The following is a 12852-nucleotide window of genomic DNA, read 5'->3' on the forward strand; positions in this document are numbered from 1 at the left end:
GCATAAGCCAAACGGGAAGGTTTGACTGTGGGCTGTATTCTGCCTAACTCACAGTCCCATCGACTTACCTTGGCAGGTAGCTGGGTTTAATGGAAGATGAGAGAATCAACGTCTATTCCCACCTTTGCTGTAGTGGTGCCGTTACTCTGCAGATTTTAATGCCTAAGAGATTTGGGGCTGCCGGTGTGAAACTGTCCCATGGAGGTGAGGAATATTTCTCTGCACCACTAAACCATTTCCTAACATCCCGGTCACTGCCTGGGATTGGATCAGGAACTCCTGAGCCTGAGATGAGACTGTGGTGGATAAGCAGCATGGACAGCAGACTCAGGGATGGAGCTGTCATGAAGTTGTCCAGACAGTGCAGGTGTATCAAATCTATGACCTATGGGCCAGATCCAGCTTGCAGAGCTCCATAATCTAGCCCCTAGTGCTGCCCCATTGACCAATCCCTATAACATGCCCCACATACAAGCCCAGCCTCAGGTCACTGCCAGTGCTTGGACCAGAAGAAAGAGTCAGGGGACAAGGGACTACTATATGTGTGAGGGTGCTGCAGAAGATCGTGTCGCCAGACCTAACAATTTCTGAGTGTTTGTTGCCCTCCTGCCTGACTTCAGGCTAACGTGGCTAACTACCTCTCTACTCCATGTCCTAGGTGCAATACTCGATACGTTACCTGGTGACATTTTGATCACTTCAAGAAGTCTGCAACTTTCTGAAGCCTGTCTGACAAATTTCTGCTTTCAGCAGCTGGTGACGCTGGGAGCCGCTCAGCTACACCCACCTCGGGGCACTGCCAGCAAATGGTGGCACCCCAACATAGAGCTGACAGGAGCGGATGTTCAAAGCCCTGCCACCAGGGGCCAATTCCCTTCTCCCTCCCCCCTTCACAAAACCACAGGCCAAGCCGCCCTTTTGATACGGGGTTTTTCTTTTTTAAAAAAAGAAACAAAAACAGCAATAGTAATTTTTATAAATATCCCAGCCCGGCCGTGCGGCTGCCACCTCAGTCCAGTCCATCTGCTTCCAACCTCCTCCCAGGTGTGGATTGGGTTTGTCTCTCATTTTTTCCTTGGGTTTTTTTTGTTTGTTTTTAGCAGCAACAGAACAGGAAAAGAGTCTTGAGGTATTTTATAGAGTCTTTTTTTTCTTTTTTAAAAAAAATAATATAAAGTTATAAAAAGCAGCGGGCTCTGACTCTGATCCAGGGGCTCCCGGTCCCCGGGGCTGATGGCTCCTTCTGCACGACCCAGGCACTTCCTTGTTAATGCGCTTTTGACTGCAAGGGAGACAAGAGGACAGGCAGTCAGTACAGGGGAACAAAAGGGATGTAATGGGGGGTAGTGACGAGCCCACAATCTGCTTTCAGGAGCTGGGACTCAGGACTGGGGTGCAGCCCTGGGGCTGCATCTAATCAGCATCCATTTATAATAAAGGCACATGGCTAGGTTTGCTTCTGAATAGATGGAGGAACTCTTAGGGCCAGAGACCCAGTAGGGCCTGGTATACCCTTGGCTCTCTTCACAGCAGCAGATCGAATGTGCCCAGTTTCCGTGCATGTATCCCGAACACTGCAAACTGCCCTGGGATCTGAAAGTCCACCCGAGCTCTTTCATCTAGGTTCATAATTAGTTGGCCCCTGTGCCGTAGCACTGCTACCACCAGGTTTATATTGGGTGACCCCTTGGTAACCAGCTCTGCTAGTGCACAAGGAACAGACTTCAGCGCCTTCTCTGCACTACTAACAGGAGTCACAAGTAGTAGATGCTGGTGCCAGCAAGACAGTAGGCTTGACCGACTCAGCCAGGACTGGGCTGCCTAGGTACAGAGGGGACATTTTATAGCCATTTTTTACAGTAGAGCAGCACTTCAAGCTTCCCAGCCCCCCGAAGGGAAGTCACGATCATTATTCCAATTTTAGAGATGGAGAAATGGAGGCCCAGAGATAGGAAGTGATTCCCCCCAGGTCACCCAGCCAGGCAGAGCTGAGACTAGGAAAAGTCCCCCAGCCAAATTCAACAGCTGCTCAGCCCTGTTCTCATCTTCTGGTTAGACAGGGTGGCTACAGGACATATTTTGAGACTGCAAAGGCTGCACAGGCCCCAGAAGTCAGTCCTGTCATACAAACACCCAGATGGGAGAGACTGTGATCTTCCCAACAGCTATAATTCTCCCAGTGCCATTCCCTCCAGTGCCCGAGACTCAGATGGCTGTGAGCTCCCCCAAGACAATGCCACCACTCCAGTCCCAAGAGCATCTCCTGCTCAGAAAAGAACAGCCTGTCAGCTCTCCTTTTGCCTAGACCCCATGTGGAATCCTGCTGGGAGCCGAGCAAGCTGGGAGCTCCCCCGCAACCAGCCACCCTCGGCCCAATGCAATTCTCATCAGTGCCCCCTTCAGAGCCTACAGGGAGCCAGTGGATCGGGGTGGCCAACCTGCATGCCACAAACAGCCTCTCTGTGTGGCATATGGCAGACCAGGGATGGACCAGGCAGCACAGCAGCAAAGCAAGCAGGGAGCAGAAAGCAGAGCAGGCAAGGAGCATGGGGCAAGAAGCAGAAAGCAAAGCGGACAAGGAAAAGAGATCAGGGTGGCACTCAAGAGTGGTGTGGGACTAGTTTGTCAACCCTGCCAAAATGTTGGCCCCTACTGCTGTGGATTATACTCCAGTGTTAAAAAGAAAAAAAATCCTATTAACTTTTCTCATACTGGACATCTATATTCTCAGGTGTTGAAGGAATGAAGTGACAGTTTAATGGGCTCAATTAAAGGACAATGATTGCCAGGACCTGATGGCTCCATAAGGCAGGGGCACTCATACCCTATCACATGGGCCCATCTGGTCTGGTGCCCTAGGACGTGGGAAGCTTATTCCTGGGAAAGCTCCATACCTCCCTAAACCCCCTTCCAGCTGGTTGCAAGGAACCTTGCCTGCTTTTCTGGCTCGATGGCACATTTACAAATCCCCCAGATGCAGGCGAGGAGGATCCGGGGATGGCAAAGATGACCTGGGGGCTGTTGTGGGGATGGAGTAGGGACCTGGCACATGTTTGGAGGCAGCCCATAGCTTAACCCACTGTGGGGGCAGAGAAGGAAGATGAGCCCTGGCTTGGGGGCTCCTGGCATCAGCGGGAAGCTGTATACCTTCAGTGCGTTCCGCTTCTCCTCAAAGGCCAAGGAGGCAACTGGCTTCTTCCTCCTGATAGAACAACCCGAGTCAGAGGAAGAGGACGAGGAGGAGGAGGAAGAGGCAGAGTGCTTGGGTTTCATCGGCCTGCAGTAAGTGGCCGTGTTCTTACGCTTCTTGGCCTCCTCGTCCGAGATGCAGTTGGCCTGAAGTGCTTTGGGGCCGTTGAGGGGGGAGCCCCGGTTTTCCAGCTGGGAGGCTTTGACTGGCAGGTGGCTCGTGGCCCTGCAGTCCAGGTGGCCAGCCCGTTTGACTCTGGAGCCTGGCGATAGGGCTCCATTGAAGGAGGCAGTGGAGGAGGAGCCCAGGGAAGGTTTAGTCTTGGCAGGGGGGTGGGAGACCTGGCAGCCGGCTGCCTTGCCCTTGCTTGAGTCCAGGAGGCAGGTCCGTTTATATGGCGGGCTCGCAGCAGCTCCAAGAGGCTGCTTGCGTTTTCGGGCTGAGGCCTCAGGCTCCACACTGCCTGCCAGCTCCTTGGCTTTGGAGGACTTGCTGGCCTTGGTGGAAGGCAACTTGCTGAAGGAGGGAGAGGGGGTGTTGGCAGGCAGTGGAGACGTGATGGACTGGCTCCCGCCCGTGCAGTCTGACTGGCTGCAGGCAGCGGCAGCGTGGGGCGAGCCCACCGTGTAGTTCAGGCTGGGGTGGCTGCGGCTCTCCCGAGCAGCCATCACCGAGGCAGAAGCTGTGCAGGATGAAGACGTCCTCCCAGGGGCGCTGTGGGGAAGGCTGCAGGCTGGGGAGGAGCTGTATGTCTGGGCCGTGCCACCAGCAGAGGTGCCTGGGATGGTAGGTGACGAAGCTGTGTGGAGCTGGGGGTCAGCGGCGGGAGGGATCTTTCTGGTTGAGCAGATGAAGCAGTCAGAAAGGTGGAGAGAAGGGCAGTTTCTTTAACTCCCTCCCCTCCACCTTGAATCTCATTCCCTCCCCAGTCATGCCCCCACTGGCCCTTGCTGCTTCCATCTGGTCCATGATCCTCTTCTCCCCCAGCCCCTACTGACCCACCCCTCCACCATCCTACCCCATCTGTCTTCCAGATTTCCCCCCATCCAATCCCACACCTCTCCTCTCCACAGTCACACCCTCCTCCATCAATCCTGAGCTGTCTTCTTCCCCCTCCCACCCTCTCCAGATCCAGGGTCATCTCCTCCCTTCACACCGTGTTCCCATTTCCAAGGCGGTCTATCCCCATTGCTCCGGTCCATCAGGACTCTGCATGGAGCCCAGTGCTCCAGCTCCATCTGCTGGGGGAAAACAGCACTGAGCGTGCCTAAAGATGGGAAATCGGGGCTTCGAATAAGAAACGGCTCTTGCAGGCACCAGCCGGCTCCCAAAGGGTTAATAAAAATCACTAGTCTTAGTGCAAGCAGCAAATACTGCACTTGACACCCCGAACACTTTCCAAATGCCAGCCCAGCCTCAGATCCCTCCTATAGGCAGGGGACGCTGTCCCGTTATACCAAGGAGAAACTGAGGCAGGCTATCACAGCGTGGCTGGCTTCAGATCACACTGCACATCAGTGATGGAGCTGGGAGGAGTACTCAGGAGTCCTGGCAGCCAAGGCCCTGCCCTCCTCTCTAACACTGCCCCCTCCATCACCTCCTTGCTCCCTGGGGCGGTGGGAAGAACGCGGTACCCTCCCAGCCCACCTGCAGCATCCCACTGTGGTGGCTTGCCCAGAGGAGAGCAGAAGGGATGGGGGAGGGGAAGCATTATCACGGAGCCTGAAATAGAAACCACTCTCTAAATTTAGCAATGCTGAAAAGAATAAAAATGACTGACGTGTCAGCTGACCTCCCTTCCCCAGAACTGTCTCCTCGGCACTTCCTCGGTCCTGAGGGCTTTCTCGCCAACCTTCTGCGGCCTCCCTGCCCTGGCCTACCACACGCCCGCGTATCTAAGCTGACCTTCCCCACTTAAGAGCAGGAGACTGGAATGTCAATGTTCCCTGCCAGCATGTGTCTGCATGGCATTCCTAACAGACTAAATCCCATTTTGGACCCCGGGGCAGCCACCAGCACTTGGGAGGTTTGTGGGGGTGGAGGCAAGAGGGAGAAGACGGTCTGAAAAAGGGATGATGTTCCCAACCTCCCTCCTCCTGCACTGCCTGCCTCTCCCTATGTGCACTCAGCTCTGCCCAAGAGGACACAACACCACACTCAGGACCTGTGTAGGGGTAGATGCTATTGAGCTGGTCTCCATCTCAACGTACTTTTGAGAGATCACACTCAATCCCTGACCCACTTGGTCACTATGTTCATTGCTGCCCGATTCAGGGTGCAACTGGGGCTTTCCCACCCGACCTCGGGCTCAGCCTGCAGCAGCATGGCACTTACTTCCACATGTGCGAGTTGAGATGTCTCTCCAGCATGGAGCTGAGTGCTGAGCAGAAGCGGTCGAGCCGTCGGTTGAAGACGTAACACCCTGGGCTGACCAGGCGACTTCCAAAGGTGCAGAACTGTTTGCGGTCGGGGTTGGAGGAAGGGCAGACCCATCAGGCAGACAGACAGAGGGACTCTTGTACACCACGCAGCAGTCCCCTGCTCAGGGGAAGGGTGTGGGGAGCCCACCACATAGCCTGGCAGATACGAGTGAGGAAGGACCGAGTACTGCCAGCCTGGGGTCCCCCCACCCACTCTATCAGCCTCCCAGCCCCAATGTGGAGACAGATTGCAGCTGGATCCCAAGATCCAAGCCCAAGGAAGGATCTTATCACCCTAAATGCCAAGTGAGACCAAGGCCAAGAGGGGCCTCTGGCCTCCTTCCAGGTGGGGCATAGGGAATCTGCCTTAGGCCTGAAGGAAACCTGGCACTTACCGCCTGTGGCCGCGGTGGCCGTGTTGCATAATGGCAGTCCAGCCCGTGAACATCCTCAGCCGTGTCATCCTCACTCTCGTCGCTCGATAGCCGGCTATTCCCCTTGGGCAGGGGGAAGGGGTACAGGCCTGGGTCTCCCTCACTGGAGACAGTGGGCAGGTCCTCCAGGTCACTCTCTGAGGAAACCCTGGACCTAACAGAGGTGGAGAAGTGAGAGAAGGCCCATTGGGTTCAAGCTGCAGAGGGGCAGGGTTAGATTTGGAAAAGCTGTGGCTCAATGGTGGGTGCTGCGTGTCAGACAATGGCTCCTCTTTCAGAAAGCACCGATATCCCCATTGGGGCCTAATGTGTGGTTTGCTGGGGTCTCTTGCACAGAGGCTGGAGGAGCCCAGTCTCAGAGCAGTGCTTACCTATTCGAGGGCAAGGGAATGTCCCTTGTCTGTGGGGAGAGGGTTTTGTAGGTGGAGATTGAGCTCCAGGCTCTGCCATTCATGGGGGCAGGAGGGAATCGCTGCTGCTTTACCTGAGAGGTGCGCAGTGGGAGTGGGGCTGCTTGGCTCGGCAAGGGGAAGTGCTGGGTAAAACCAACGCGGTCTGCGCCAAGGAGGAGGAATCCTGGGAGAGACGTTCGGGGGCTGCTTCCTTCCTCACCGGGCTCTTGTCCTTGGGAGACTCCCCCTTCCTGGAGTTGGCCTTCAGCTCGGCCACCAGCACGTCAAAGTCCTTCGCCCGGCCCTGCACCTCACGGCGCTGATGAACAGAGTGAATCTGTGACAAGCAGGAGACGAGACAGTCAAAGGACACCCAGCGACTGAACCTGTTCATCGCCACCCTTCACAGGATGCCACTACATATGCTCACATGTGTATGTTCAGGGCACTCTGCTAACTGGCAGCCTATGGTATCTATATACCCAATTACTGATTCAGCTAGTGCAGACTCTTCACCTCCACCAAGAGAAGCCTGTGGGTTCAAAGCAGAGGCCCTCGCAGAGTACCTCAGTCCTAATCCCCAGCAGGGCTTAGCTGTAAAATACTGTGGTACTACCTGGGGACTTAGAACCACTTCCAAGAGCCAGTTAGACTGAGACTGGACAGCAGTAACCCATAGGACTCCTGCCTCCCTTCTCCAACCAGCTTGGTCTTTAGAGCACTTTGTCTGTAGCTGCAAATCCTTCCCTGCCACAGTAAACTAAGCTGCAATAGGGGCGCCCCTAGAAGATGCATTCAACTTCTAACCGGGCCCATGGGGCAAGGGATTTCTCCCCCACACCCACTCCTTTTGTCAGGAAGCGACTTCCTCCTAGAACAATACCTTGCAGGTCAGTAACCGGGTGCAGATCTTTTTGGTTTCGGGGTTCACGACTCCACACTGCCTGTTCAAGTCACACTCCTTCCCTGCAGGGCAGATCGCAGAGAGTTACGAGGCGTTTGAGGGGAGAAGTACGTGCAGTGCAAAAATCCTAGTTCCTGCATGTGAGGAACCCCGTGTTCCTTAGCATCTCCTCCAAACTCCCTGAGAAGATGAGTGCATTGGGACTGGAGCTCTGCCTGCATCTCAGATCACACGTCTTTGCTGCAAGTTTGCCTCCGTCAGAAAAGGGAAAACACTGCTTCTTCTTGTTGCAATCCCAGGGCTTTTGTGCTCTTTTGACGCTGGGCAGAACTCAGGTACGACTGCAAGGGTTTCTACATAATCCTTCCATGAAGAGAGTGGGCAAAGAATTTAGAATGTGTTATTACCAAGCATGGGGGGGAAGGGAAGGTTCCTAAACCCAGTACCAAGGGCAGGTCTTTGTGGGGCTGCTAGAGTAGGGGCTTGAAACACCCTGATCTGAAGCAGCCCTGGGTCAGGCAGGAGATGCAAAACCATATAACAGACTAGAAAGCAAAGTGACACTGAGGAGGCTTCCAAAGGGATTGAAATGCAGACAGTGCACTTTGTGGGAAGCTCCACATGTGGCTTGGTGTGCATGAGCTAGTAAGATGGTGGTTCTCAGCAACTTCCACCTGGGGATCTCCCACCCACACAAGCCACTGCTCCACTTCATGAAGGGCGTGATGGCTAGAACGCCCTGTCCCTACCTATAACACCCCTTCCAGCCCCGAGGGGGTTATGAGCCCCACATCAAGGAACCATCACCTAAGAGCCGGCAGGTTGTAAGGCATGTTTTTTAATATCTTGACTGTATCCCTTTAGCCTGGAAACTTCACTGCACAAGGAATCACAAACAACAGTCCAAACTGCTCTGTCTAGACTCTCGTAGGGCTGTGATCACTGAGGCAGTGAAGTGTCTGAACAGACAGGAGGACAATGTCTCCTATGTCTTTAGCCCAACACAGCTACAACCTACACCCCTGAACAGACAGGACACACTTCATCCCCTCTAATAGACCTACTATAGGTAGGATCTGCTGACCCATGCCAGGTGGCAGCTCTGACTGCCTGACCACAATGTCTCTTTTTGCCTTAAAAGCCTCAAATCACGCAAGTCCCATTACATATGTGCAGGATCCTGCCCCAACACAGTCTTTTCCCAGTTTCCCTGTCAAGAGTGGAGTGTTTTAAGGAGGGTTTCTGGGCCCAGGACAGCAAGCTAGACAGGCCGTGTGTTCCGAGTGGGGCAGAGAGAGACTATGTACCCACAATGCTTTCTCTTCCCTAGTCTCCTTGTCCAGGAACATAAATGTAGAAGTGATAAAAAAACTTCTCCCCTCCCTCCACACCTTCCCCATCCAGGCAAGGTTCCCTACGCATCGTGCAGGCAGCTCGTTCTGCTTCTCAGTCCCCAGGGAAGTAGGTATTCTTCTCATTGTCGGTGGGGAAGTAAAGGCAGGAAGAGGTTAGTGACGTGCCAAGCTGGCATAGGGGATCAGTGTCCGAGCTAGGCACAGAACTAAGATTGTCTGAATCCCTTTTCTGGGTTCCTCCTGTTTCTAGGTTTCACCTTCAGCAGCACCACATGGGTGGATGCACACAGACCCGGTGTGATTTACATGGGGTTTGTACATTGATATAAATTGCACCTAAAACACAAACTGCAATATGCAGCTCTCCTGGGGTAGCAAAAGAAGAAGACAGCTATTACTGTTCTTCACCACCAAATGGCAGGGGACCAGCGGCCTGTCTGCCCCTAGGGAATGGCTACCCATGGATGGATGTGGACAATGCCTACACCAGTAAAACTGACAGCAGTAATGTTCTGCCTTGAGGTTTCAGAGGTAATTTTTCACTGGGCTTGGCAAAGTTATCCCAGCCTAGGGGCTTGAACTGTCTGTGCCGTACTTGATTGCATCGACGTACTACCAATCACACCAGTGCAACCGTACAGCATGGCCATGCCTAGGGTTTAGCAACCACCAAAATACACTGCCTTGCTGGGCTGATTCAATATCACCCACACTGGGCAACAAAGCAGCCTGCAGCCCACAAAGCCAGGAAGCACCAGAGAGGAGAAGCAGGACTCACGTGCCATCTTCTTGTGGGATTTGGGAGGAGGCTTGGAGGAACTCAGCTCCTTCTCCCCCAAGGCAGATGTGCTCTCCGGTTTCCTGCTTGGGGCATCGGTGGGCAAAATGGAGTCCCCTCCCACCTTGCTTGGCACAAGCGGATCTTTCGGAGATGCTGCCAGGGATGGTTTCCCCAGGGGCTCTTTGGAGCTCGTGGAAGGCTGTCCGGGCATGGAAGAGGCAGAGGGCTTTGGGGGCACCTTGATCCCATGTCCATCAGGCTTGGGAAGGCTGGAAATCTTTTCCAGGTTCACCACCGGCATGAACAGGCTGGAAGGAGAAGGGACGGGCTCAGAGGGGTCGGCAGCTTCTTCCCTAAATGCCAGGTAACATGACAGCTACAAATCACCCATCAGAGCGGAGGTCACCTGAGTCCCTTCTAGGCCAGCAGTTCCCAGGCCCCGATCCACATCCTCCTACAGGTGGCTTGGGCTTGTGAATTTTGGGGTCCCCCTTCACTGTACCTTAACCATGACACCTTTAGGCTGGGCCCTACAATCCACCTTCCCTGCAGTCCCATGCACTCGAGCCTGCCATGGAGCACAGCTTGGCTTCGGGCTGCCAGTGCGAGACCATAGCATCTTTCACAGGGCATGGCTTAAATAGCCAGGGATGGACACTGGCAGGAGCAGGGACAGGTGGGCCAGTCCACAGCCCTCATTCCCCACATGTCAGAAGAGGCTCAGGCTCCTCTGCTATTCCCTTTCTCCCACAACCAGAGAGGCATCAAAGCCCCCACGACTCCATGAACCTCTGGGTCAGGACCACCTGCTGTTCTTCCCCCATCCCAATCCTAAGTGCCTAAGAGCCTGGGTAAGGCTCTACCCACTCCCAGCACCAAGGCAGGATCAGGAATCCCCCTTCCCATCTGTGTCAGAGGGTGGCCAGGCCCCCCCACAGCACTCCCAGCACCACTCACCAGAGGTTGTCTTTCTGGGCCTTCTCTGGCCTCTCTGATGGGTGCTGGGCCCGGCTGCGGGAGCTCTGGGCCTTCTCCCGTGTGACCTTGGTGGTGCCGTGGCCCCCGCAGGCAGGTGGCTGCCCATTGACCGCGTGGCATTTCTGCGCGTTGGAGGACGCCTGCGCCCGTGAATACAGTTTGCTGAGAGGTCCATGCCGTCGTTCTGTGGGGCAGCGTATTAAAGTCTCCATCAGCGCCATGTGCAAACAAGGCCCTGTGTGGCACAGGGACATCTCTGCCCTCGTGCTCTGGCTGCACGCCACTCCCCCGAGAAAGGCTAGGGCAGCTTCCCGCACACACCCCTGATGCACTCAGGTTTACCCAAGTCTGCAGACAGATGGGAGTCACAGCCCTGAGCATGGGACAAGGCCCTGGTCGCCTCCATGCGCCTGCACGCTGGAGCGGAAGGAGCAGCATTCACTCCGCTATTGCTCACTGGAGCAGAAACATCCAGCCAGCTGCCACATTGTGCTGGGGTGGTTTCCAGCAGCACCGCTCCAAAGCCAGCAGGCAATCTCTCCCTCCTGGAAATTTACCCACACAGACAGGCTCAATCTAAAACTTCAGCAAGGGGTTGTCCAGGACCCCACTTGCATCCCGCAGGCACCCACACATCAGTGTCTGAGGGCCCAGTGGAGAGCAGTGTCATAGGCACCTGCCACTGAATGGGCCCTGCTGTTCAGTCCCCTTGACTGTCAACTGGCCTTTCCTCCCCAGCTTACCGCAGTGCTTCTGAAAGGCCTGAGGTTTGACTACTTGGCTACAGTGGTTACACACCACCAGGTAGAACTCATCGTGGGCCGGGCAGTGACCGAAGATAGACATGTCTGAAAGGAGGAGAGACAGAGCCTGGTAAGAGACTGACCTGGTGAGAAGCTGGGTCTGAGCTCCACCGGCCGAGAGTCTGGCCTAAGAACACCCGCATGTATTTTACCCCCTGCAAACTGAAAGCCAAGCCCCGGCCACGCAGAGCACCTCTCCCAGCACCAAATGGAGACTCATCCCGCAGATGCCAGGAGTTGGATGATGGAGGCTTTGGCTCCCCAACCCCTCCTACAAACAACCCCAATGCCCCAAGCTGCCAGCAGAGGCTGGTGAAGAATTGGAGAGGGACAGTCTGGTTTGAGTCCTGTCCCCGCTTTGCTCTGTGCTGAAGCCCCAAGACCGGCTCCCTGGGAAGAGGAAATGTGGTTTGCCTCCCAAAAAGGCACCATGACCTGGGCCTCGGAGAAACTCTTGCTGCATCGCCGGTTTGGCAGCTTTCTCTGCCAGCAGGGCAGCCCAGGCTCACCCCAGTCTCGTTGTGTGATAGGAGCCACAACATCCCCTGGGGCAGAGACCCGCTTATCCCGAATCCCTGGCTGAGTCCGTGCAAAGCCCATATCGACTGCAGTCGGAGGCAGGACTGCAGCGCAGACAGGCAGCCCCAGCCCCCTTTCCTTCCAGCAGCTTGGCTAGCAATAGCTGGGGAAACACAGTGAGGTGGGATGGGCTCCCGCTGCCCGAGGACGTCCCCAGCGCTGCTGCCAGGCTTGCACAGCCCCAGCTGCTGTGTCTTCACTGTAACGTTACCCGAGCGAGCCAGATCGAAGGCAGCTCTGCTACAGCCACCGGTGCTGCAATCGCACCTCTGGTTGCAGCGCAGACATAACCACAGACACAGGCGCTGCGGGGAAAGGCTACAGCAAGGGGGGCTTTCCCTCAAGGCAAAGGGCCAGAGCGCTCCCCCGGCCACACCAGGCATCCTGAGAATAAGGGAGCCAGACGAGCTCCTACCTTCCTTGATGAGGGTCATTGCGTCCAGTTTCTTGCTCCCATTCTTGCTGCTCTCCTCCAGCTCAGCCCCTGCTGGAGACAACCAGCCCCATCAGGATCCTTCGCACATTCAGCACCCCAGATTCCCCGACCGACATGGACACCAGGCAGAGCCTCCGGTGCCACGGACACGCCCCGTCTGGCTGGGAGCCTGCCCCCTACAGGACAACGAGGAGCATTTTAATTGCTTTCAAAGCAGGAGGAGGGCAGCTTGCCAAGTTGCAGCAGACGGAGTATCCCTATGAATCAGTCAGTTAATCAGGTGCGCGGCCTTGGGCTCCGGCAATCTCTGTCCCCAGAGCCCCCCGCATAAAGCAGGGATAGATGGAAGAAACCGATATGCAAACTGTGCCAGGGATGGCTGCCACGGCGCAGCTGGGGCTGGAGCAAGGATGCAATCCCCAGGGCAGGGGAGGGAACTTATTCAGGGTTTGGGATGTGCTGCTCCCGTTTAGACAATTAGCACAGGGATCTCCATCAGCAACTTTTACTGCCAATCCCTGGAGCCCAGGGAGAGCTGCTGCTCAGTGGAGCTCTGAGCTCCTCTGCCTCCCTAACAGCT

At 55.4% G+C, this 12852-nt stretch overlaps 1 protein-coding gene across 2 annotated transcripts; it reads right to left on the reverse strand.

Moving 5' to 3' along the window:
• Positions 1 to 930: 930 nt before the first annotated feature.
• On the reverse strand, positions 931 to 12846 carry ATXN7L2 (ataxin 7 like 2). Of its 2 annotated transcripts, none has more exons than XM_006034364.2 (10): positions 12252 to 12846; positions 11198 to 11302; positions 10434 to 10638; positions 9474 to 9784; positions 7320 to 7402; positions 6529 to 6773; positions 6006 to 6198; positions 5525 to 5646; positions 3148 to 4027; positions 931 to 1282 (listed from the first exon to the last, which is right to left on the reverse strand). In XM_006034364.2, exons 1-10 carry the CDS (start codon positions 12268 to 12270, stop codon positions 1268 to 1270), a joined length of 2178 nt encoding a protein of 725 aa, XP_006034426.1. In that variant the 5' UTR covers positions 12271 to 12846; the 3' UTR covers positions 931 to 1267. The 2 variants fall into 2 exon arrangements, with proteins under 2 accessions (XP_006034426.1, XP_025072133.1); XM_025216348.1 differs by having other exon boundaries at positions 9474 to 9829.
• Positions 12847 to 12852: the final 6 nt, after the last annotated feature.

This window comes from Alligator sinensis, unplaced genomic scaffold, assembly GCF_000455745.1.
Source record: "Alligator sinensis unplaced genomic scaffold, ASM45574v1 scaffold872_5, whole genome shotgun sequence".
Taxonomy (NCBI): domain Eukaryota; kingdom Metazoa; phylum Chordata; order Crocodylia; family Alligatoridae; genus Alligator; species Alligator sinensis.